We start from the raw sequence: 27,087 nt of genomic DNA, 5'->3' as shown, positions 1-27,087 counted from the left end.
ACAGTTGTGTGCATTTATATTAATGTGTTGCTTACATGAAATTCTGTATTAAACAGTTTTAGCCTTATTTCTTCAGCTGCAACACTGGTGTGAAATAGTCTTTGGTGCAAGTAAGCAAATATAAAAAGATAAAACAGTAAATAAGCTTTGCAAGTCTTGTATAAGGCCAACAAATAGCCTGCCAGGTGTTACTGCTCTCTTGTTTTAGGGTTTAGGAGTCCCTTTATAGCAATGAATACATTTTCCATTTCTCATTCATGCTTCTTAGCAAAAATCAAGGGGTTTAGACATCCTCTAGAGCCCATTTTACTATCTTCTGATCTGGGTGAATGGGTTTCCTAGGAATGATGACATTTTTTTCCAAGAGCATTCGTTACTCAGTAGGCAGTGGTTTTATGTGTAGTGATCTGTTGAGCATAAACTACTTTTGCACCGATAAGTTCCTGCAGGAATTTACACCATTGATAAGTGAACCACTGTCATCACACTAACAGCCCAGTGTTAAACCTCAAGTTGCCTTGCTAAAGCTAAAGTCCCGCTTAACAGTAAAGTCCAAGTGTCATGTTTGACTGGACTAAAATCTTGATTATACTGCATTTTTAACAAGCAGCTGAATTGAATTTTAAATCAGTAATATCAAAAAAAAAAAAAACTGACCATTGAAATAAAGAAGAATGTTAAATAAGTCAACTAATTTTTCACAACAAATTAGTTTTAGGTTAACAATCAGTATGGATCCCAAGAAGGATTAAAGCTAATGCTGATTATTTTAACAAGTAGATCACAATGCTGTAGCCTTCACCCATTGTGATCTGCAGCAGTTTCACTGTTAAGTAGAGCGTGTGTAGCTGTTATCTTCATCTTTAATTACGTTTCATTCACATGATTGCTTAATAGCTTGTGGAATAACCGTGATTTGAGATCTTCTCAGCACAGGTTAGGATACTGGTGAAATTTCCATCTTTTAAGCATATGTGAATAATAAAAACCCTCTGCTGGATGTGCTTGATAGACTTTTACATGGGAAATGACAATAAACAGAAAGCAGATGGGGACCAAAAAAAAAAAAAAAAACCCACTCCATCAAACTCCTCCAGGAAAGCAGCAAATCACCAAAGCATCCTGCAGTGTGATACAGATGTAATGCTGAACCGTGGTTCTTCTTTGTGTCCAGTTGGGCGATGGTCTGATTTTCTGGAGCTCTGCCATTCACTGTGGCAGTTTGGGATTCTTGAGTTTCAAAACCAGAAATGGGGCGACTTTTAAAGGCACGACACCGCTCCCTGAGCGTATTCTCTGACTACTGTTTCATATCATTACTGAGTCCCAGTAATCAAAAGTGATTTATGTATATTTTGTCTGTGTGAGGGGGTTTGTTTTCTGTTTGTGTGTACGCAGCTTTGTGTTGTTTTTGCAGTTGCATGCATGGTATTAGTATATATCTAACCTTATTAAATGTCGCCTTGCTAAAGCTAATTTAAAAATGATGAAGACAGTGCACTTTGAAAGTTATGGTGCAAAGATTCGGTGAATGTTCCCACTTCCAACTTAAGTGAGTCAGAGTTTTGAGTCAACACCGTTGCTCACCTGTTTTCCTGTACTGCTCTTTGTCAGTGATGTTGTTGAGTTGGAGGAAGAACAGATTTGCATTGCAAAATATTAACGCTCAGTCTCTCTTTGTCCTGTTTTCTTTTTTTCTACTTCCATTTCTTTTCGTCCATTTCTCTCCCTTCCTCCCCGCTTTGCTCTCCTTCCCCCTCCTTCCCACTGTGTTCCAGTGGGTACTCCTTACTACATGTCACCGGAGAGGATACATGAAACCGGCTACAACTTCAAATCTGACATCTGGTCGCTAGGATGCCTGCTCTACGAGGTAAACTGTGGGAATGTGTGCACACACTGTCACCTTGCACTCGAAGGTAGGAGTGACATGAGAACACATAGGCTGACACGTATAAACAAGCCATTCTCATTCCAACATCATGCATCAAAATCTATACGCATACATTAAGTACCTGCACTTTTCCATATAGATACAGTGTATTTACATTTACTGCAGGTAGTAATGTGAAAACATACACGCGGGCACTTTTGTAATAATATCTTCAAATGTTCCGTCACATTTCTTGATCTTGATTTCTTTTCTCATCTCTCGTTGTGGCTCATGTGAGAGGAGGCCTTAAGTTCTTTAGTGTGGGAACCTGCTAAACATTGAAGGTCTGGTGAGTGAAGGGAACTGACATGGCCATGTGTTTTAGATAAAGCTTTCCAATGACACTGACTAGTTTGATTAGTCAGGAGCAAACCACCATAGGGCGCTGCTGTAGACCACACTGAGTGGAGACAAGCCCAGGAGGAGCACACGCAGAGGGAACAAAGAGAAAGGAGTGAGGAGCAGAACGATGATGGACATGGATGATAGCAGTCAATCTGACATTGCAGCTTGCCAACGTTCACTTGCACTGGCATACACACAGCCGGGCAAAAAGTCAGAAACACACTGTTGGGTAAGGAAATGCCCACATTTTCCTCCCTTCGTTTCTCCCAGCTCCCCTGAGTTGCTGATCATTTGGGCTGCATTTCAACGCACCAGTGACTACACCTTCTCCGAAGCGCCTCAGGCATAGAGGTGGAGAACGCGTAAGGAAGAAGTTTGAGCTCAGCTTGCAGGTCATGGTTGCTCAGAGACCACAGTCCTTCATGCTAATTAGTTCCCCACAATGCAGTGCGGCAGTGCATGTCTGTGGTTGGTTGAAAGATGTGGGTGCTGTAAGTCACATTATTATTTTTTTTGTGTGTGTGTGTGTGATTGTTTACATGGGAGATGCTCATTTTGTTATTAAGCATAAAAGCAGATTGCTGGGTTGCATAGTTTCTGCACATACCATGATTGCACACTCTACAGTTTTTACTCTTTTATACATCAGACTTTGATTGTAGATGAAGATACCGTTGGATGCTACGATAACATTTTCTAACTAGCCACTGCCTGCCCAACAGCCAGTGAGCGTCAGTATAGGCCTATTTGTTAAAATTTTCATTGTACTGCATGTACTGCATACCAGGCATTGATTGTTTTCCAATTTTAGTTGGAGCATAGTACTTTGATCTTTCATACATTTCACTGGCGTCGCAGTCTAGACTAAATACTCAGAAAGTAAGGGGAGAATTTGGGAGTGAGCTCAAGAGCAAAAGTGAAAAATAGATGAGAGTCTTTCTCTCTGAATAAGTCAGAAGGCAAGGAATAAAGATGTAGGGTGAAAAAGTTTAGGAATCTATATATGAACAATATAGGAAGCGAGAGAAGGGTAAGGGAATAGGCAGTACAAGTCATAAGAGTGAATGAAAAGAGAGGAGATAGAAGGGTTGAGATACTTGGAGCAGAGGGGAAGAAGTGAAAGGGGAAAATATAAAAAAAAAAATAGTGAGAGCAGGGTTATAGATTGCTGGAGCGAAGAGAAAGATGGGGGGGTGCTCATTCAGAGAGAAAGTACTGTAGGTACAAGAGCAAAGACAGAACTCCAGCCATCAGGTCAAGGTGAGCCATGCAAGGTGCCTGTGGAGATAAAGATTTTACAACCTTATTGTTACCAGAGCAGTGCTCACCACGCCATGCATATTCTCTTTGAAGAACAGTCTCTCGCCTTCCACTTTTCTTAGTAAGAGGGCTCCACAGTGCATTCATTGTCAGGAAACTTGCCTCTCTCTAAAACTCTCTTCTCCATTCCTCTTTGCTCCCATCCTCTGCTTTCTCCTATGTTCCCCTCCGTATGCCTTCCTTTTCCTCACTTAACCTTCAGGCATAAGGAATTCACATAGAAATCCACGCCTGATCCCTTTGGTACTCATTGATTTCAGTACAATAGGAGTTGAGGATTGCGCTGGTTTCTGAGTGTGTGTGTGTGTGTGTGTGTGTGTGTGTGTGTGTGTGTGTGTGTGTGTGTGTGTGTGTGTGTGTGTGTGTGTGTGTGTGTGTGTGTGTGTGTGTTCATGAATGTGTGTGCTTGTAACCCAGGGAGTTTGGTTCCTTCTGTGTGAAACGGCTCCATTTGAGAGAGCCTGCATTTTTCATTCTTGTGCCTGGGGGTTAAGTTAGGGTCCAAAGGGTCTGCCCGTCAATACCTGGTCATTGTATCTGCGTCTATCTTCATCTCCCATTCTGTTTGATCCCTTTCTCCCTGTGTCCAATTTCATTACATCATCTGACCATGCCCTATGCCCTTCGCTCAAACCCCCGACATCGTGGTTAACGTGGACGCTCATCTGGGTTGTCTCCCACGCTGACCTGGAAAATCTGGAGTTTGGTCGCATGGTCACATGCCAGTCAGTGAGACTGTTGTCTGCTACTGCTCTGTTCTTCTTGATACAGTCAAAACCACATATAAACCACATCTACTTAAATTAGTAACTCACACACAGAATGTGTTTCCTGTAAATTAGATTCATTTTACACACACACACTCACACTCTCGCTGTGGGTCGCCTGCTTGTATAGCTGTGCTGTGGTCGCTGTTTTTGGTCTTAAAGTTAGAGGAGGAGAATATCTTGAAAAGCTTTACTGGAATGTGTCTCCTTCCTGTATGGAGCTTAACCATCCATACCTCTGACTGTGCCCCATGTCTCATGCCTTCTGCCTCATTCCACTCCCTCCCCTCTTGTTTTTGCTGTAGCTTTTACGAGGCCCCAAAATGCTGGGTTCTCAACAGCTGGCGCTTGCATGTGATGAGCTGTGGCTAGCTCTCTGTATATGCTAATAAAATTTGTTTGGTTTTTTTTTTTTGCTTTAAAGACAGGATATCAGTCACCTTTTTCATTTGTGTGTATTTTTAATCCATTAACATCCACATTCTACATACCATTGATTGTATTTTGCTATGCCAAACTTATCAAATGGCTCAACTTGCTTGTATTCAGTGTCTCAGGCCTTTTTATCACCGTATTCATTTGTTGATCTCTATTAAACATTCTCTCCTTCAGCCCCAAAGAAGAACTATTTTCAGCTCAAAACATGAACTGTACATTTATAAATATAATTTCCTAAACATGTTTAAACCATCATTTGAAAGACTTTTTAATAACTACCCATGAAACAACAAAATATTCTTTTTACACTTTAGCCAGTGAGTTTTAGAGGTACTGATTAGATTTTTTTTTTTTTTTTTTTTTTTTAACCTTTGGACAGAACCAGCTCACCTGTCTGTTTATTCTCTCTTCACTTTGTCTTTTTTATTGTGTTGAAGTTGAGTATTGTGGATGTACGTGTATGTCTAAAGGTAGGCCTTACACTGTGACCCAGTGAATGAGCACAAAACATTTCATGTTTTCCTTACTAGTGTTGTAGGTGTGTTGGTGCGTATGTGGGACAGAGAAAGAGAGAGGGTGATAAAACACAAAATGTTGGGTTAAAATTTTTATTTTGATGCAATTTGTGGTAGAATTGTATGTGTATTTATAACTGAGAATTTGTGAGAAGCACTTCAGTCCCAGACTGCAAAGGCTCTAGGGATAAAGGTGGTTGGAGGGGGAAGACGAGATCCTCACGCAGCTCCCTTTAATTGGCGTACAGGGAGAGAAGCTGGAGAGAGAGCATGTGAGATCAATGTTAATTAAACTGGAAGGCCCTATGCAGACCTTTTAGGGAGGGATGCTAGCTATACATGACCTGGCTGGGGAGAGCTCAACCTGGCCAAATGAAGAGCCTACAAACAAAGTAAGAAAAGTGTGCGTGTGTGTTCACTCGAATCTCTGTGAGCATCTATTTGAGCTTTAGAATTTGGGAGCTACAGCATGTTTGAAAGTCTGTCCTAAAGGACTAACAGAGTAGCCTCACTATCCAAACAGTTGCTTGAAGGTTAAGGCTTGGTTTAGGGCTAAGATTATAAATCAGTTTAGGTTAGGGCTTGTGCTCAGAAATGGGTGTTTAGTTGTGATGTTTAATTTTAGGACAAGGAGCTGATAAATGTATTATGTCAGTGAGGGTCCTCACAAATATAGAAACACAAACATACGTGTATGTGTGTTTGGGAGGATGTGCGTGTGTTCTGCCACCAGCAGCTCACACCCCTTAGACAGACAGCAGGCATGCGTGCGCATTGTATGTCTCTCGAATATCAATGAACCATACACACATACACACACAATCATACACACACCAGGGGCTCAGGGGTCAGAGAGTGAGTCAATCATCTAAACCGTTGCGACGACACAGTCTGAAAAAAAGGAGCGAGTGTGTGTGTGTGTGTGTGTGTGTGTGTGTGTGTGTGTGTGTGTGTGTGTGTGTGTGTGTGTGTGTGTGTGTGTGTGGGTATGCATCTTTATGCTTGTGTGTGTGTGTGTGTATACGCACTGAGAGCAGGGGGCCGGCAGCTGTCAGGGGCTAGGAGCAGCAGGCACTAATGAAGCAGATGAATAGTGCAAAAACTCCCAAATACAAACAGGACAGTTGACATTTTTCATCTGTCAAAAGCAGAAGATGCATGAAAATACGACGGGGTCTTGTTTAACCCTTTGCATTCTGGTGTCTGTAGTGGTGTTTTTCTTTTTTTCTCTGTTTCTGTCTCTCCCTCTTTCTCACTCACTAATTGGGAAATTTGGATTTTTGGAAAACACTAATTCTTACATATATACCTCAAAAAATATAGAAATTGAATTATGTACAGAAAGGTGTATCTTTATGGTAAGAAATCAGTCAAGACATTGAAGTGAACTTTTTTTTTTTGCTTGTTTGTTTAGTATTAGTTTTTTTTTTTTTTTTTTTTTTAACATGAGCATGAGCAGACTCGTGTGAAAGCACATCTGCTGAGCCAGTGTGTGCCTAGCACTGCTAGGTTTGGCATTTTCAAGTATTGATTGTGGTTATTTGAAAGTGATTTGATTCTAAAATGAAAGGGCAAGATGTCCACTGACCTTGGTGGCAAATGACTCATGTTTTCCAGCCTTGGTGGGCAGATGATTTATTTACAGGCTGCAATGAGTCACTAATTAGTTGGTAATTTAATTGCAGCAAGTGAGATATTGTCTATGGAGCTGCATATTAAATAAAGGCCCATCAATAACTATAACATAATGGGTAGTTAACATATTGAACTAATAACTTTTAAATTGTTGTCATCTGTATTAATGGTTTTTTAAAACGAAGTACCATATGTGTGTGTTGTGAAGCCAGACTTTTCTGCTAATGTGGAATTCCATTTATATGGGAAGGTGCGGGATTTGCACAAAAATCCAACAATGTTATTTGTTTTGGTTCATTTCCACGTAAATGTAAATTTTAACCTCAATTTACTGTGTTAGCCAAAGAATTTTCTAGCACAACACAAACAACTATGTAATGTTTAGGACTGGCACCTGAGCTCCTTTTGCTGTATCCTTATGGAAATGAAAAGATTTCATATATCCTGTGACTAAATATTTAATTGTTGACTCCCCTGAGCTTTACTGTATGTGCCTATGGTTACTTCTCCTTATCTTAGTAACTACAAGATCAGAAACTGTGATGTTGTTAATAATGGAAGTGTATCATTCCTGACAGACATGAGTAATCATCACTGTCAACCACTAGTCTCAGTGATATTGAGAGTAGTAATGGAGTAGAGGGAGAGAGAGGAAGACCCGCTTTACTAAATTTTACTAAGTTTTTGTGAGGATGAACTGTATTATTTGATTGCATGATTGTAAATTCTGCTGCTGTCATCTTGACTTCCCACTACAAGTTGTGACAGATCAAAATTCTGGCTGATGGGAATCGACTTCTTTTCTCTCTGTTCCATATTTGAAACTAAAACCAGAAATGATTAAGCCAGGTACCTTTTGGTGGTGTGTTAGGAACTTTCTTTGCATAGCCAGTTTGTGAGATAGTGTATACTTGGCAATATTATTTTTGTATCTGTAGTCTTAAACTTTACAGGTTAGCTGATGAATAGAGAAAAATATTCTGCCAGAAAGCTGAAATAATCCACTGAGTTTCTTTCTACCTCATAGGAACGCAGCCATTTGTGAAGGAATAATAAGAAGTGTTATCTCAGGTTTCAGTAAAATCTATGTATATACTCTGTGACACTCGATGGCCTCTTCTTTCTTTTACCTCAAACACATCCTCAGTTATTCGCCTCCTTTTTCTTTGTCGGTCCAATTCACACAGAAATATTTTTCTGTGGAGCTTCTCATTTTGCGGAAGGTGGTATATTCTCACTAACCTGCTGTACTCTGTATGGAACAGTTCCATTTGGATTCATGTATGGAGACTTTGTTCTCATCTGTTTTCACACTACCAATTAGCAGGCAAACACACACCGTACTTTCTCAGAGGGACACCTGAAAAACGGTTGAAATATTAACGTGTAATCTTCCCACTGATTGGCCTGCTCCTTGTACCAATTTGCCATCATTCCACCTGCTTTAACAAATCCAAAGTTTTTAAACAAAGTCAGTGGAATTGAAATTGGTCAATAGTTTTGCTACTGAAACAAATCCAGGTGAACAATGTGGACATAAACCGAAAGCTTTTAGCAGTTACTGAGCCTAAATCCTGTTTTTATATTGCTCTAGAGCACAATTTGTCTCACCTAAAAGCCGTTGATATGTACAGCAACACTGCATACAACAAACACACACTGTACACACTCATTTAACTGAGCATAAGAGGAAAAAATAAAAGACCAATTTAATATTTTTGTTCTCCTATGTATTATTTTGGGGTTTTTTTGTACATGAATGAAAAGAGAGCTCCAAGCACTTACTCACGTGATAATGATAATGACCAAGCACTTAGCACACTGAATCACTGAATCAGAAAAACAGTAAGAATTTGGAGTGTGCTTGTTATGCGAGTCTGCTGCAGGCTTCACCTTACACATGCACCTTTCAACAACAGGAAGTGAGTCAGTCACTAAGCCTGGGAAAAATGGCATGCGTCTTTCATTATTCTTAGAAAGGCAGGGAGGATTCTTCACCTCCTTCCACTCACAAGCAAAGGTTTCCATATGCTTTCCATTCTTCCTCACCATTCCCATTTGCACTGCCTCGGCTCTGCTTGCCTGCATTTGTTTTCCGGCGAATATCATTTTTTTGTTTCTTGCTGCTCCAGCAAACCGAAAAATTCTCTTGTCTGGTATTGCTTTCTCAGCTCTGTCTTTCCTCTCACTTTTTGTAGCAGCATCGCAGAAAAGTCCACCAAACTAGAGGAAGAAGCTTCCGTGGATTTGTTTTGTTTTGTTTTGTTTTGGTTCAGTTGAAGTTTAGACCACCTCCCTTTCAAAAAAATAAAAAAAATAAAAAGAGGACATGTACTGATTTGATATGTACACAAAGCTCTACATATTGACTTGTTGTCTTTCTTTGTCTCCTACACCCAGTCCCTATAATAATCAATAGGCTGCACCTCAATAGCAGGGAACTGCAGCCTCTGCTTTTAGCATAGTATATAGTGCCTTCTGTCTAGCACCTGTTGAGAGCTTGATTGGGTGTTTTACTTCCTTTTTTAACTTCACTCACTGACTGCTCTTGTCTTTTTTTTCCACTTTCTCTCTCTATATGTCTTCTTATCTCTGTGCTTCAGATGGCAGCCTTACAGAGTCCATTCTATGGGGATAAGATGAACCTCTACTCACTTTGTAAGAAGATAGAACAGTGTGACTATCCCCCTCTTCCCTCAGATCACTATTCAGAGGAGGTAAGTACTAGTAGTGATTTCAGTTGTCTTTTTACTTCTCTGGATCAGAATAAATATGGACTTGTTCAGTGTTTTAAAAGCACCCACAATAGTCTTTAATAAAAACTCTTGATAAAATCCCTTAAATGAACTACTGTTTTAAGCAGAAATGCTTGGCCTCTTTTTCTTTATGCCAGTTGCCTGACTTTTACCGATATAGAATACTTAAATTATATTTCTGCGTAAGTGAAATCCACCCGTCTGTCTCAGCTATAGTACAGGATGATATTACTCTGATCAGAAGACTGGCTATGATTTTAGCCGTTTGAAAATTAAATGCACATATCAAAAGCATCTGGCCATGCTCGTGAGTGGGGTGAAGCTAAATGGGCTAGAGTGTCATGTTTCCCCTACTAAACGTTAAATCATCTGCTGTAATTCTGCGAAGACTTATCCGTGCACAAAAATGTAATGCAGTCGGGCTGCGGTTAAAGATCACCTTATTGCTGATTAGTGGTGACATGTGCATGAATCTGCGTGGCTTTCTGTTTGCATGCCCTCTTTGTGTGGGTGGCATTTTTTTTCCTGTCTGTTTCTCTTAAATGTATTTAGTCAGGTGCTCATACACACAAACCCTCAGACACTGACTCACAGGCATACGTGCAGATGCATTGTAGGTATTGGACCCCTTTTGCAGTGACTCTGTACTGTGTTATTGGCACATTTATTACATTCCCTTGATGGTTAACTGTTTCTCAAAGGATATTCCTTCATATCTGATCAAAGTCAAGCACCGTACCAGTCAGTGTTTTATCATGTTTGAGCACTTGTAATCTCGCAGTATCTTTAATAGCATATCATATCACAGCTAACCTTTTAGCAAATCGTAGCCATTTGGGTTTTATTTTTCTAGTTCACATATTTTTAAGAAACCCAGTATGAAGCTCCATCAGTGTGTTTGTGAGACTTGCGTGAGTTGCACAGCATATTACAGTGAACATCAAGTATGCATTTTATTTTTGGCAGAGCTACGTTTTTTTTTTTTTTTTTTTTTTTTTTTTTTGGTTATTGGGTTTGTTGCCATGTGGAAATGAATAGAAACAAATGTCTTCCTGGATTTGTGTAATTATAACAGCAAACATTTTAAATGTATTTAAAAAAAAATGTAAGACCATCACATTATATACTTTTGGGTATGACTTTACAGCATGTCAGTATGGTTTTTATCTTAATGCTCTCCAATCTGCAATCAGTGAGTCTGCATATACAGGTCCATAGCGGCTCATTTTAAATGGCTATCCTTATTCATGTCTCCCCAGTGAAACAGTTTACCCTGCAGAGAGCGAGGCTTTTATTATACTGTGGTATTTACCTCATTAGGCTGATAAAGGCTAATTGCGAGGTGTTTTAAGCCTCTGTGGTGCCTCTGTGTGCATTTTAGTTCTTGCAAGTGTATATTTGTTACAAGAGCTCTCTTTCCATACACACACACACGCACACATGAGCACCACGCTGAGCTTCTGCGTTGCCCCACATGTCACCCCCATCCAGGAGAAAGGAAGACAAAGCGCAAGAGAGAGGGAATGATAGAGCGAGAGACAGGGCGATGGAGAGATGGAGATGAGGGGGGTGCCTGCAGCGCCTGTCTGGATGTAAACAATGCTCCTGAAGGATCGGCAGCAAACTGTCAGCTGCTCATCTTTGTTGTGTCATTTAACCATCTCCATCTATGCTTCCCCCCCTACGCCTCCCTTCAGCAGGCCCCCCACCCCCCCTCACATGCACATGAATATTTTACATATCTGCATCTCTGCACCCTCCCTCCATTCTGTGCGACTAATTCTCAGACTGTCTGCATTTGCATCTTCCTCTTACTTTCTCTCTGTCACACGCACACTTGCACGCCTATACACAGCAGCTGATGAAAACTCGTCCAAGCCTGTGCCATGCAACAGCGGCCAGGAAGTCAGCAGACGGTTACCATAGCGACCTCATGTAGATGTTTTTTTTTTCTCCTCATCTTTTATTATCTTTTTTTTTTTTTTTTTTAATGATGGCGGTGGCTGTTCCGCCTGCGAGCCTGTCTATCTGCTCCAATCAGCCACCGCGCTCCGCTTCAAGTAGAAGTGCTGTCTCCGGATGGCAGCGGAGTGGCAGCTCTGTGTGTGTGTGTGTGTGTGTGTGTGTGTGTGTGTGTGTGTGTGTGTGTGTGTGTGTATCTGTGTGTGTGTGTGTGTGTGTGCGCGCGCGCATATGGATGGCGGGCTCAGGTAAAAGTGGATTCAGCAGACCAATAAGTGATTAGTGCGCTACCCCAGCCTTGCACCTTTGTCTCCATTTGCTTACCTGTTGCTCTGTTGTTGTTGCTATGACAGAAGGAGGTCACCTAGAGGGCGCTGCTAGCAACTCGTTTATTTCTCTGGAGCCGCCCTTAGAAATTCCACAGTGTGATCTTGTTTTGTTTTTTGTACAGTGTCTCTGGCTGATGTTTTGTTTTCTTTTTGTCCCAACCATCACCCCCCATCCCTGTCACCAGCTAAGGAACTTGGTAGATATGTGCATCAACCCTGACCCGGAGAAGAGGCCGGACATCGCCTACGTGTATGACATTGCCAAACACATGCAGAGCATGACAGAGGGCAGATAAGCCCAGAGTTACGCACACTATGCCTTGCAGACCTCCTCTCCACGATCCTTCTTGCTTTTCAGGCTGGACTCGTCTTTCTTCATTAATAGAAAACTTACTCCAGAGTTTAGTTTCTTGTCATGAATAGTACATGTAACACATTTTTATTTTCAGGGTGTTCATTCAGTCTGTACCGCAGCTGACATCCAAACATTTTCTTCCCTTGAATAAAGATTATAAAGAATATACTATATTACCAGTGCAGCTCCCGTTTCTTAGACTTTAATAACGTTGTTATACTGAAAACTCACCAATGTGTTGCTATGGCTTTAAAACATGTCTTCTATTCATGTAGTAAAGTAAAACAGTTTTTCAGTATAGATATTATTGAAAGCAGAGGTACTAGAAAAAGATAGCTGCAATGTTCAGTATTCATCAACAGTTAATCAGTGCAAAATATGATTACATTTGACCTTGAAGGCTTTTGCTGACCGATAGTTGCCTCAGATGGCACATAAAAAAGATCATGAAAATTTCTATCTAAAAACGGAGTGAAGAAGAGATGTTCGCTCATTGACAGCAACTCTGCAGAGTCTAATTATGGTTGAAGTGTTGTTGTGTTGCACTTTTTACCCTGGTACTGGAAGGCTGGCAGGGTGATCATGTCTAATGAATGTATTAGAAAAGGAAGGATCATTTAGAGGGTAGACTACAGTCACGCTAGGGGGAGAACATGAGCAAATGTCTCCACAACACTTTGAATGTAAGTCATTATGACTCCTATGTATTGTCTTTGAAAATCTCACAGTGTCTCTTTTTTGACAGCCTAGTAGGCATAGAAACTGTAACAAAAGCAGTGTTGCATGTGATATTTACTTTCTCACTGATAGCAACACATTTTTCCTCCTTGGTGTCAGTGTTTTTCAGATGGGTAAAATAAGAAGAACTCTCCATCATGGTCCAGTGTATGCCTTTGACCTACCAGAAGGGTAGATTAGATTGACAAAATTGTGTTAATGTTGCTGTGTAAGTTGCAGTGTATGTATCTTTTTAGGTAACAAGTGAGATAACGGCGTGCCCAACATAAAGCCTCAGAAAGCAGGAAGTTAGAGAAAAGTGGCATCTCGAAAAAGCAGTTTATATATGGAAATGTGTTTAAAAAAAAAAAAAAAATCATATTTTATGAATTCTAGCCTTTACCAAAGACTTGTACTGAGAGGAAAACACCAATGGGACAAATTTAGTTTTACTGTACATAGAAGTAAACCCCACCAAAAAAAGAAAAAAAAAAGGTCTAGTGACCTTTGGTGCATTTAGAGCAGTGGTTCTCAAATCCAGGCCTCGTGGCCAGGGACACATCTAAAACCTGCAGGACACTGGGCCACGAGGCCTGGATTTGAGAACCACTGATTTAGAGGGAAAACTCAAAGAAAGAAAAAACTAAGTGGTTTATTATCCCTGGTTTACATGATGACAGTGATGCTACATCAAAGGTGTAGTCTGTAAACATTCAGTGTCTTACAAGTTAATGTCAGATACCCTGTTAACTTCTCATTTAAGTTGTACATCCACTGTTTTTATAGTTTTTTTTTTTTTTTTTCCATAACATTTAATGTGTTACATACAAAATCAGAGCTTACAGGTGTAAGAAAGTGTAAGTTATTTTGTGTTGGTTAACAGAATATGTTGATAGTTGTTTGACACTTGCAAATACAGTGTTTGCAATTTTTGTTGGCAATTGTACACCTTGTCCTAGATTTTGTTCCTTTTATTGCTTTTCGTTCCCACAGCGATTAAACGTTTTCTGCTCCGTAATTCTCTTACATTTTCATCAGCTTCACCCACAGTCCCGTTAATCTCATGTTTCTAAATGAGAGCATCTGTGTAGCACCAAAACATTTCAGTATTTTATAGTTTATACAAAGGAGCTATGACACTTTTTTTTTTTTTTTTTTTTAAGATTTTAGTTTTGATGCTATACAGAATTCTCATGCTTGTTATTGTTTCAGGGCCTTTTGTGCTTTTCATTTAAGCATATTTAATTAAGGCACCTGATACATTTATTTTGGCTTATGAGTGCATTTCTCTTCATGGCCTCTTACAGCAGCAAAGCACCATAGTTTAAAAAAAAGGGCTGTATCTCTGGAGTAATGGTTCTGTTTTCTGTTAATGTGCAGAAACAAAGATGTAGTTTCTTTTGTTAGTCCTCACAAGGAGGATGTTTACACAGTGCTCAGTCACTTTAATGATTATGGCTCTTGATGTGAGGGATGACAGTACTCTGTGTCCTGGTCTTTTAGCTTTGCCCAGTTTATTTTTCTGCATGTCCTCCTCAACGTAGTATTGAAGAGTCCGGGGTTTTGGCCATAAAGCAAAAATCTTCCTAATTGATATTTATTGTTTTGGTAGTTTAGTTTTTTTCAGTGAACATTTCATGACGTACCCATGACACTCCTTGTATGCTAAATGTAATAAAGCTTTCAAATTTCCATTTTTGTTTTGTTTTTCTTAGAACAGGTTTAGTTTGTGTCACATGTTACTGCTTTCTCTACCAAAACACATTAACACAAACTGCCATCCAGCAAAAACGGCCAATACCAGCCACGGAGCTCGAGATGCAGAGTGTTAATTTAGGGCTTTGTGAGTAAACACCAAACTGCAGGTAAAATGGTAAGTATGTTCAAGTAACTTCTATTTGTATGTACTTTGAAACAACAGCATTCCTCATGTTTGACCAAAGCGCATCTGTACTTATGTCTGTGCACCAGTTAAATTGGGTTGATCCTTTATTTGAGCAATAAACTCATTTAAATAATTTTATTATTAAGTGATAGAATGGCTGATTATTAAGAGGAAGTGACTGTCTTCAGATAATTAAAGCTTGTGTTCCCTCGTGTGGTCACCAACAACAGGAAAATACTGCAAAATAAACATAAGTGAAGATTAAATGTAGTACTTGCAGTTACGATAGGAACACTACTTCATTTATGAGGATTTAGTACCAAAAAGGCCAGCTTTAGATAACGTATCAATTTTATTATAAATGTAACACCCTAAATGAATAAATTAAACCTACAAACTCGGCTAATAACTTAAATTTCCCGAAGGTGTCACAAATATCAGGTTTGCAGCACAAGTAACTTAGATGTCCTCATTGCATTTCATTTATTTTTCATACAGAGAGTGGCAGTTATTTGTTCTTAGGTTTGCATGAATAACAAATAAATGTGTTTAAATTTGCCATTTTGAAATAAAGTTTAAAAAAAAAAGTGCATTTCCTCTCAGGTCCATCAAAACTACTGGATGATTAGTACAGATCAGTCTGATCACATCATGCTCTGCAACAGTCACTGTTAATGATGCTTTAAAAAGTCAAAGGGCGCCTACGGAATATTTCCACAAAGTTTCATCAATTTTTGGTTCAAACATTTTGAGTTATATTGCTAACAAACAAGCAAACAAACAGGAGTGAAAACACAACCTCTCTCCACCTATCAGTGGGTGAGGTAAATATAAAATAGTTATTTGGCTGTTTACTACAGAGTCATATAAATTTGCAAGCAGACCAACCTGAGCACTGCCTGGATTGACTACAAGAAAGTGACTCACTGCCCCACACATGGATACTGGAGTGCTTGGCACTGTAGAAGGCTAACGGAGCGCTGATAACCATCAGGAACACAATGTATTGCACAAATCACTGTCAAGTGCTGAACATAACTGGCTAACTGCATCCTGTGATCTATGATGCTGAGATACACACTTCATGGGGTCTTTTAATACAGCAATACCAGCAGACCAGATTAACTAGCTGTTTTAATTAGAACTGTCCTTGTGCTTTAATGGTTTTCGGATTTGGTGTTTTATAATTGGACTCTTCAGAAAAGGGAGACAGACAGGAAGAGAAGATGGTGAGAAAATCAGTCTGTACGTATCTGTCTGTGTGAACCAGTTCAGAAATATATTTGAATAAATAAAAACTACATTTTACTAACATTTCAAATATTTGGTATAGTTTCAAGTAGTATATATAACAGTATTGTATATAATATGCAGTTTATAATATAACCTCTATCCTTACCTCTAAAGATAATTTGACTGTTTTTGTTAACTTTGGCATTTAATGTAAACTAAAGGGTGATATTGCTGGTCTATATTAGCAGCAAAACTCAGAGCCACAATACCAGCACAGGTCAGCTGATCCCCTCTACAAAGAAAACAGGAGTCACTTTTCCCTGCTGCAATGCTACACTGGATCTAAGATTTCCCCAGCTCCCAAATTCCACTTTAGCCAGATTGTACCATCAGCACCAGTAGTCACAGTAGTTTAAACTGCTTTATTAATACCGGATGATTCAGAATGAGGAAAGAATGCAACATATAATGATCCAGGAAATAATGCCAGCCAAGAAAGTAAGGAAGGGCCACTAGCTTGTTCCTTGAAACTGCCAAGAGAATATGGAGAGTGGACAAGCAGATGAGGATGTGAGATAAATAATCCAAGAGTTATTTTCTAGCCGAGTGGAAAGGATGAGTGAATCTGGTCGAAAGGTTGCTCTTCAGCCACACAGGAAACTTTGGTTGACAGGAAAGTGTGAAGTTAAGCACAGAGAAAACATCAGTCCACAGAAGCCATCTAGGAGCCTGATTATCATATAGAGATATAAAATCTGGTGGAAAATAAAAGTTCAAGTTGGTTCATAAATACCACTTCAAATGATGCTGATGGGAAGCAGGTGTGGCAGCTGAAGAGCGGGACACCAAAGACTCCACACAACAGTGGAGTCTGGACCTGCCCAACCCAGTCTGGAGACCATAGCAGAAGCAAACCAGTGTAGGACTATGACAAAAACAGTGCAAAAGCCACAAGGTTCCAGGAGTGTGTTGTCTTTATGGCCCTGCTTTGTGCACTGGTGCACAATCATATTGGAACAGCAAGGGGCCTTCCCTAAACTGTTCCCACAAAGTTGGAAGCATGAAATTGTCCAAAATGTCTAATGATATCAGCCCACCCTTTGCAACTGTAAAAGCGTCAACTCTTCTGGGAAGGCTTTCCAATAGGTTCAGGAGTGTGGGTATGAGAATTTCTGACCATTCTTCCAGAAGCGCATTTGTGAAGTCAGACATTGATGTTGGCCTGGCTCACAGTCTCCGCTCTAATTCATCCTGAAAGTTTTCTATCAGGACTCTTTGAAGGCAGGAAATTATCCAAAATGTCTTGTCATGCTGAAACATTAAGAGTTCCTTCCACTAGAACTCAGGGGCCGAGCCCAACTCCTAAAAATCAACCCCACACCATAATCCCACCTCAACCAAACTTTACACTTGGAACAATGCAGTCAGACAGGTGCAGTTCTCCTGGCAGCTGCCAAACCCAGACTCATCAATCACTTCCAGTTTTTTATAATACCAATAATAGTTAACTGTGTTATATGAAATTTTATGGCTGGACAGGAGGCATCCTATCAGTACCACACTGCACATCATCATTGCACACTCTTGTTCAGTTCTATCATTTGGATGTGACAGCCCCTTTTATTGCCCATTCTGTCCTTTCTGCTGGGTCTAACATTGACTGGAGTGCTGGTGGTCCAGCTCCTCTGCTATGTGTGTGTATATATATATATATATATATATATATATATATATATATATATATATATATATATATATATATATATATATATATATATATATATATATATATATATATATACCATACAATGTGTGTACTGAGTGAATCAACTGAAAGGGAACAAACAGTTATGTCTATAACTTCTGTTCCCTGAAGGAGCTACAGCAGCAGGTTGCCTCACTGTGCAGCTGGGCTTGGTGAAGAGTGGCTACTGACTGATAGGACAGGGATAGGCACAGGGTGTATACACACAGATGGGACCACAACTTTGTTATCACAGGTCATCTGCCTTAAAGGTGTGAATAGAGGACACCCTGGGGCATGATATCTCATACTACATGTATTGTAACTCATTCCTCTCCTTAAGGGGAACGGAAGTTACAAACTTAACTGTTTGCTTTTAGCCAACTGCTTTATTTAACTAATTTCAGCCACTACATGTATGAGGTGAACTATAAGCTGAACTATCATACCTGTTAGCAGTTAAAAATAACTTTTTTTTCAAAGCTCTAATACTAGCTAGTTATAACCACTAGCTAGTAGTCTGTTCATATTCTCCTGTCTCACTACCAATGTCTCACAGAGTACTGTAGAGTAGCAGTGCTTCAAGTAAAATGTTTGGTTAATAGGGTAACTGTCATGGCCGGGGAGGAAACGGGCAAGGAAGGGCAAAAACGCAGGACTCCAGAGGTAACTTAAAAGGGCGTTTATTCCACCGGGGAAACACAAAAATACAAAAACCTTGGAAGGGAGGCACAGGGAGACGAAGGGCAGGCGCAGGGAACACAGGAACACAGGAACACACGGACACACAACGTCAACGACGCGACAAGGAACACATGGAAACTGAGGGCTTAAATACACACTGAGTAATCAGGGCAAGAGGAAACAGCAGGGAACAACAGGTGAGGCAAATGAAACTAATTACACAGGGGAAGCCAAGCTGAACACAAAGCACAGGAAAACCAGACTGTCAAAATAAACAGGAAGTGACAAACCAAGGAACATACTGACTAAACACGGGGAACAGGCACAGACTCAGGACAGAGACGCAGACATATCACAACACTAGGAAACACAAGACAAACATACTGGGAGGAGAAGCTCAGGAAATAAACTAAACACAAAACGCTGGGCAAACGGCCCAGGACGTGACAGTACCCCCCCCTTAAAGGCCGGCTCCCGACGGCCAAAACCAGACAAGGGCGGGAGGCCCCGAAACAAAAACAAAGACAGGGAGCAAAACAGAAATCACAGGGCGTGAACAAAACAAATCAAACCCGTACAGGAAGAAAACAAAAACACAGGACCAGAACAAAAGGCGACGGCACAAGGCCGGAGACAGTCCAACAGGGGGCATCAAAATGAGGCAGAGCAGAGGCAACACAGTCCAAACAAGAACAAAACACGGGGACGAGAAGCAAAAAAAAAAAAACAACCGGATGAAACAAAAAGCGACGGCACAAGGCCGGAGAGCTCCAATGTCCAAAACAGGGGGTCGAAACAAGGAACAGTCCAGGAGCTATGACAAAACAAAAAACAGCAGGGGAAAAAACAGTCCACAGTTCAGGGGAGTCAGTGGGAAATCCAAAAACAAAAAACACACAGTTCAGGAGGCCGCAGAGGCCAAGGGGCCACAAAGCAAAATCCCAACGAGGGAGGCCGACCGCGCTCCCAGCGGCGGCGGCGTCGAGGACGAGAAGGAATCACTGGAGGCCGACCGCGCTCCCAGCGGCGGCGGCGACGAGGACGAGAAGGAAACACTGGAGGCCGACCGCGCTCCCAGCGGCGGCGGCGGCGACGAGGGGGAGTCACTGGAGGCCGACCGCGCTCCCAGCGGCGGCGGCGACGACGAGGAGGAGTCACTGGAGGCCGACCGCGCTCCCAGCGGCGGCGGCGGCGACGAGGAGGAGTCACTGGAGGCCGACCGCGCTCCCAGCGGCGGCGGCGACGACGAGGAGGAGTCACTGGAGGCCGACCGCGCTCCCAGCGGCGGCGGCGACGGGGAGCAGGCACCGGAGGCTGACCGTGCTTCCAGCGGCGGCGGCGGAGACGCGGAGAAGACACTGGAGGCCGACCGTGCTTCCAGCGGCGGCGGCGGAGACGCGGAGAAGACACTGGAGGCCGACCGCGCGGCATGCGGCGGCGACGAGGAGGGGTCACTGGAGGCCGACCGCGCTCCCAGCGGTGGCGGCGACGAGGAGGGGTCACTGGAGGCCGACCGCGGGGCGTGCGGCGGCGGCGACGGGGAGCAGACACTGGAGGCCGACCGCGGGGCGTGCGGCGGCGGAGAAGGGCGACCCCGGGCTCTGGTGGGGAACCCTCGGGTGACGTGGAGCGCTCGGACTGAGCGGAGACCCCCACCGGCTCGGACTGAGCGGGACCCCCTGGCTCGGAGCGCTCGGACTGAGCGGAGACCCCCATCGGCTCGGACTGAGCGGGACCCTCGTGCGCGGAGCGCTCGGACTGAGCGGAGACCCCCATCGGCTCGGACTGAGCGGGACCCTCTGGCGCGGAGCGCTCGGACTGAGCGGGACCCCCTGGCTCGGACTGAGCGGAGACCCCCATCGGCTCGGACTGAGCGGGACCCTCTGGCGCGGAGCGCTCGGACTGAGCGGAGACCCCCATCGGCTCGGACTGAGCGGGACCCTCTGGCGCGGAGCGCTCGGACTGAGCGGGACCCCCATCGGCTCGGAATGAGCGGAGACCCCCATCGGCTTGGAGTGAGCTGAGCCCATGGGCTGAACGGGGCCTACATAGTGAGGCACCGGATGCGTAGGCTGGGACCGCGGAACAGGGCACACTGCTGCTTTATTGAGCAGCAGGGGCTGCTCGAGGAATAGCCGAGGTGCAGGGGACTGCGTGGAAGCAGGCCGGGAGACGACTGGCTGCGTGGAAGCAGGCCGGGAGACGACTGGCTGCGTGGAAGCAGGCCGGGAGACGACTGGCTGCGTGGAAGCAGGCCGGGAGACGACTGGCTGCGTGGAAGCAGGCCGGGAGACGACTGGCTGCGTGGAAGCAGGCCGGGAGACGACTGGCTGCGTGGAAGCAGGCCGGGAGACGACTGGCTGCGTGGAAGCAGGCCGGGAGACGACTGGCTGCGTGGAAGCAGGCCGGGAGACGACTGGCTGCGTGGAAGCAGGCCGGGAGACGACTGGCTGCGTGGAAGCAGGCCGGGAGACGACTGGCTGCGTGGAAGCAGGCCGGGAGACGACTGGCTGCGTGGAAGCAGGCCGGGAGCCAGAGAGAGCGGGCTGTGAGCTAGGGAGATCTGGCTGCGTGGAAACAGACTGAGAGCTAGCTGACACTGGGGCCTGAGAGGGAGCTGACACTACTGGAGCTACAGAAGGAGCAGGAGCTGAGGGAACAGGGACCAAAGCCGAAGGAACTAAGACAGGGGCTGAGGGAACTGACTGAGAGGGCACTGAAACAGCTGACACTGGGGACCGAGGAAGAGTTACTGGAGCTGACTGAAGGCGAGGGAGAGCGACTGGAGCTAGAGCTGACTGAGACCCTGCTGCTGCAGCTAACACAGAAAACCGATGCGAAGGCTTGGACCTGGCTGCCCCCACCCGCGGAACAGGTACGGGTGCAGAGGTCAGCCCGTCCGTGGCTGCCCCCACCCGCGGAACAGGTACGGGTGCAGGGGAAGCTGGAGCTAACTGAGGGGTCTGGGACTGCGACTGAGGGGGAGCTGGAGCTACAGCTGACTGGGAACACTGCGACTGAGGGGGAGCTGGAGCTACAGCTGACTGGGAACACTGCGACTGAGGGGGAGCTGGAGCTACAGCTGACTGGGAACACTGCGACTGAGGGGGAGCTGGAGCTACAGCTGACTGGGAATACTGGGAAGAAGCTAAGGGAACTGACAGGAGTGGCTGAGAGGCTGCAGCAGTGGTCTGTGGTGCTGGCTGTAGGTGAAGGGTGGTGATTACAAAGTCTTTCACTAACCCGTGCAAGGAGTCCAACAGCCAAGGGAAACTGGCAATCAGGTCTTGAAGCCTGGTGGTGATGGCTTCCTGTTCCTCCTTACACGGGTCAGATAACAAGTCCAAGCATAATCGGTCCACTCTTCGGATCAGAATTTTCCTGCTCTCCTCTGAGAGGGAGGAAGCAGCAGAGTACATGACGGGCTGAAGTTGCTCTTTCTGCTGCTGAGAGCTAAACTTCCACGCCACGGAAGCGGGCTGTAGACTCGGCTGTGCAGACGGCTGGGATAGCCGCGGCGTAATACCACACGGCGCCGGAAAAAACTCCTCCCGCAGCTGCCGGGAATCCCTCCTCCTCCCTTGCTGCTCCGTCTGTGAGAGGGAAGAGGGGCGAGCGAACGGAGAGGCAGGTGAGGGAGCGGCCGGCGCCAAAAACAGTCCGCCCACGCGGCAGACCTGCGGTTTAGGCGGGGGCGGTGAGCGGCGTCGCCGGGAACCGTTCAAAAAAGCTGGTCCCCCCAGCGCCAGGCGAGTGCCGTTGTAGCGGCCGGAGCTTGCAGGGTCTTTAGTATGGTCGCGTCGTTCTGTCATGGCCGGGGAGGAAACGGGCAAGGAAGGGCAAAAACGCAGGACTCCAGAGGTAACTTAAAAGGGCGTTTATTCCACCGGGGAAACACAAAAATACAAAAACCTTGGAAGGGAGGCACAGGGAGACGAAGGGCAGGCGCAGGGAACACAGGAACACAGGAACACACGGACACACAACGTCAACGACGCGACAAGGAACACATGGAAACTGAGGGCTTAAATACACACTGGGTAATCAGGGCAAGAGGAAACAGCAGGGAACAACAGGTGAGGCAAATGAAACTAATTACACAGGGGAAGCCAAGCTGAACACAAAGCACAGGAAAACCAGACTGTCAAAATAAACAGGAAGTGACAAACCAAGGAACATACTGACTAAACACGGGGAACAGGCACAGACTCAGGACAGAGACGCAGACATATCACAACACTAGGAAACACAAGACAAACATACTGGGAGGAGAAGCTCAGGAAATAAACTAAACACAAAACGCTGGGCAAACGGCCCAGGACGTGACAGTAACATTGGTTCTCTGAAAACCAAGCAAGGTATCTCACTATGGGAAGTGCACTCTGGCATGACCAGTCATGGATCTCCACTCCCACCATGTCTTTCTCACACAGATCAGTCACAAGGACGCAGGGTCCCCGACCCTGTTTGAAGCTCCTAGACCCACACCAAGCATTAATGCATTTCTTTCACGTGCCTGTGAAAGTAGGGCAGTGCAGTGTGTACATTACCTCGCAATGAGTAAATCTAACCATATGGAGCACCGCGGTGGCTCAGGGCTTGAGCAGGCGACCATGTTTCCCACGTGGCTGAGTGGTCGGTGCAGGTTCAAGTCCCATCCTGTTGCTATTTACTGTATGTCTTCCCCATCTCTCCTCCTGCTTTCCTGTCTCTCTCTCCACTGCAAGAACTGACCAATAAATAGGCCAAAAAAATTCTAAACAGATATTAACAATAAGTCATATATTTCCATGATGTAAATTGTGTCCTGTTTTTTATTTTTTATGTAAATATAGTTATCCTTTGTCTGCTAAAAGGAGGACTGCTTTTTTTTAGAGTCAGTGCCAGGCACAGGGTGTACACACACCTAGTAGCAAGCTTCATTTCCTCTGTGCTCTCAGGAACAGGAAATCTACTACCATATAAAGCACACACCTTTCTTTTTTATGTTTTTATTAGTCAGTCTCTTAAAATTCATTGTACATGCGGCTGTATTTACATTTTCAGCACATATATAGCTTGCAAATATGTGAAAAAACTATCCATATCTATGAATAAATAACTAGACTGATATGTAGAAAAGCATCAAATTTCTGTTTAACTTCCTTTGAGATCTACAAATGTTTGTTCATCTTTCATCCAATTTGATCACTCTCTCTTTCTTTTCATACCAGAAAGTACAGACTGCATTCACTGGTTCTTGAATGGTCTTTAATGTATTAACTGTATCCCACAGAGTTGTTGATACTGTCACGTATTTTCTGGCATTACAGGCTTTGAACAATTTATAACATTGTTTCATAGTAAATCAGGTGATAAATTGCCAAATGAAATCTTGAAAAGCAAAATATTTTTTTGCAGAGTTGATATTTGTGCATAAAAATGTTAAGACTAAGCACAGCTTAACATAAAGCGTTAATGGTGATTTAGTTGGTTGCTCCGTGATGCCTTTCTTGATCAGCGAGCTTCTTTATGACACCATCCAGGAGGTCGTGCATTCACATAAACTATGACAAGAAACAGGAAGTAAGAATAGTTAAAATAATTTTCTGAATTTACAAAACTAATTAAAATGGCAGAAAAATATATTAAAAATGTCCTTAATTTTATCCGTTGTCACCACCAACCTGATGAGTCTTTGGTGCAAATGTTTATTAAAACTTGGGAAGGCTACAGGGCTGCGAGTCAGCTGCATTCACAAAGTCTTGTTTCTATTGTAATCACTCTTCTTTTTCCTAAATCTTACCTCTGTCAAATACCCAACATGTAATAATCAAAAAGACAAAAACTGTAACTAAACATTTTCAAATGATAAAAAACTGAAAAAAAGCAACTCTGGAAAATAACTGAAAGGAAACTGGACTTAAATTCATGACAAAATTAAAATAAAATTATTTTTAAAAATCTGATAAACAACTCTGGTTGTATCTACAGTATTTAGATGAATACTGTAATATGCCAAAATTTTTTAGGACACTGTCAGGTTGGGGTTTGTCTCTCTCTCTCTCAGCAGGTGGATCTGTGAGCGGAGCTGCTGTTCCTGGTCTTGCACCTGTTTTTTATTCTCTTTTGTCAAGACAGCTGTAGTAGCTGTTCTCTGCCAGATTGTTCTCTCCACTACAGTGGTAACTGGGAACTTAGTGTTTTTAAATCCTGTTTATTCCTGTGAAAAGTACCTTTAGTTCCCCTGTCAACTTTCCTAGTATTTCCTGGAGATCCCGTCAACCTTCATTGTTGCTTCACCCTGCTGACACAACCAGACTCGCGCTTCATCTGGATATCAAGTTATCGTGGAATATCGTGGATCATACCTGCCTGCCCCCCCACAACATTCTCATACACCTCAGCCCGTCCACCTTCAGTCGACCCCCTCCCGTGGCCTTGGTGCCCACTAATACAAGTAAGTCTCTGTTCCTGTGACTGTTGGCTGGCACATTGCATCCCTTTACTCTGCCGCGCAAACAGCCTCTCCTTGCAGACACTCCAGTTATCCTCACGTAGCATCTTAACCCCACACAGTCTAAATCGGTCAATATTTGTAAACGTGTGTTGTAAATAAACCTTTTTAATACGATCGTCGGTTGTGTGGGTCTGCTTTCTGGGTCCAGCCTGAACTTTGGTTATGATAAAATTAGTAGCTCCATAGTTTAGCGTTTTATTGACAAGTAAGCAAAAGGTTGCTGGTTCAATTCCAGCTGGACACACAAAGGTCCTGACACAAGGGTTGTGTCAGGAAGGGCATCCGATGTAAAACTGCCACCTGCTGTGGCGACCCCTTATGGCAAAGGAGCAGCTGAAAGTAGCTTCTGGTGTAACATAGCATATAATGTTCATAGTTGATGGTAATAGCAGTGTGACGTCCACTCACCTCCTTCAAGTGCCATATCTTCATTCACATCACTGTGGAAAAAAAAAGATTTGTTTTAAAGGATTATGTTTATAATATGGAACAATGAACATTTTTGATTATGTAAAGAACAGAAATCATCACCATGAGTACCTCTCCTCTACAGTAAATTTTAATTAATTTGTGATGCATGATTTTATTGGTATTAATAAATTAAGAATAAAGTGACAGAATAATGATGAAAAAAAGATGCATGGACTTTACTTTCTGGACTTTCTGAGCTTCTTAATGTAGATCTTGTAGGTGACAAAATGCAGAGACACAAGAATGATGGCGATGATGAGGAAGACCAGAAACCTAATAACAGCTTTGTCATCGTCTGTGAAATAATATTGAAAATTACATTTATGGGACAGATAAGATTTGTAGAAATATGTGTGTATAAAACGTGAGAGAGGATTCATCTGAGCATTAATCTGTGTCATTAATTAAAATAGAACATACAGCGAGTATCAGCTTTTTTTGTTGTGGGGTGGCTCTCATAGTGTCCGTTGAAAGCAACCACCTTTAAAGACAGAACATCAGTTCATTAGGAATTACAACATTCAGAAAAGTAGGAGTTAGACAAAATAATATATCACTAATTAAGTACAATAATTTTTAATAAAACCAAAAAGTAGGATTATACAAACCTTGACATTGTAGGTCATAGAGTAGCTCAGATCTGTGAACACATAATTTGTCTCCCAGGTCTCTTTTTCCTGTGGTTTATCACCAGCTTTATACAAATATACTCTGTATTTCACCTCAGGTCCATTTAAAAATTTTGGTTTGACCCAGGTTACTCTAATTGTATTATGATCCTGAACAGTGACTGTTAGATCCCTGACAGCTTGAGGTCCTGCAACAGAATTTAAAAAAAAAAAAAAAAAAAAACATATTTAAAAGATAAAACACTTGGAGTTAAGTTAATCTTCTAATTTGTTATGCCAGCAGTTTTAATGCTGTGTTTTACTGGTTGTCATGAACATCAGTAGTAACACAAATACAGTTAAAAAAAATGCTAAAAGCAAAAAAATAAAGGTGGCTACTTTTGGTATTTTTCATTCATTTATTATAAATTCAAACTCGTTTTTAAATGATGATTATTTGATATTATAAATTTTACTTTGTTTTCATGCTGCTGACCTGCAATTTTGATGTTATTAACACATATCTAAATGAAATAAAAATCCTGAAAGCAGGAAAGAAAACAAATTATGAGATGGAGAATGATAAACAGATTATATTTTACTCTTCTATTATGCTGGAGAGTTGATGTAATGTTTATAACACATTTTTTTAAATGAATTATCTGAAAAATACAGGTAAGAAATAGCAGAACTAAAGCAGCAATTTAAGTTTAAGGAAGTCCAGTTAGAGAAAATTTCCTCAAAGGTTCAGGATATCATAAAATTTCATATGCATTATAATGTAATACAGTATAGTTTGAAGGAATCTAACGGTTGTATCAGTGACTGTATACAGTCAACAACTGGCTGTCAAAAAAAAAAATCAATAGTATTTCAAAACTTTTCACAATG

The 27,087-nt window shown here is 42.7% G+C and overlaps 2 protein-coding genes across 2 annotated transcripts in view; one reads left to right on the top strand and one right to left on the bottom strand.

Moving 5' to 3' along the window:
* nek7 (NIMA-related kinase 7) overlaps nucleotides 1–14,764 on the top strand; it is a 66,802-nt gene extending 52,038 nt beyond the window's left edge. The window contains exons 8-10 of the mRNA XM_030727822.1: nucleotides 1,779–1,873; nucleotides 9,557–9,670; nucleotides 12,186–14,764. Of these exons, the coding sequence (XP_030583682.1) occupies nucleotides 1,779–1,873; nucleotides 9,557–9,670; nucleotides 12,186–12,296 (320 nt within the window). The 3' untranslated portion in view covers nucleotides 12,297–14,764. The remainder of the gene's footprint in view (nucleotides 1–1,778; nucleotides 1,874–9,556; nucleotides 9,671–12,185) is intronic.
* A 9,256-nt stretch (nucleotides 14,765–24,020) lies between these two features.
* The window catches only part of LOC115778559 (receptor-type tyrosine-protein phosphatase C-like), a 42,163-nt gene continuing 39,096 nt past the window's right edge, over nucleotides 24,021–27,087 (bottom strand). Inside the window, exons 10-14 of the mRNA XM_030726650.1 lie at nucleotides 26,197–26,405; nucleotides 26,009–26,069; nucleotides 25,769–25,883; nucleotides 25,526–25,557; nucleotides 24,021–24,164 (exon numbers count right to left, since the gene is read on the bottom strand). Of these exons, the coding sequence (XP_030582510.1) occupies nucleotides 24,115–24,164; nucleotides 25,526–25,557; nucleotides 25,769–25,883; nucleotides 26,009–26,069; nucleotides 26,197–26,405 (467 nt within the window). The 3' untranslated portion in view covers nucleotides 24,021–24,114. The remainder of the gene's footprint in view (nucleotides 24,165–25,525; nucleotides 25,558–25,768; nucleotides 25,884–26,008; nucleotides 26,070–26,196; nucleotides 26,406–27,087) is intronic.

The sequence above is a fragment of the Archocentrus centrarchus genome, chromosome 4, assembly GCF_007364275.1.
Source record: "Archocentrus centrarchus isolate MPI-CPG fArcCen1 chromosome 4, fArcCen1, whole genome shotgun sequence".
Lineage (NCBI taxonomy): Eukaryota > Metazoa > Chordata > Actinopteri > Cichliformes > Cichlidae > Archocentrus > Archocentrus centrarchus.
The sequence above is the reverse complement of the archived record's forward strand: the minus strand, read 5'-3'. Positions and strand labels throughout refer to the sequence as shown.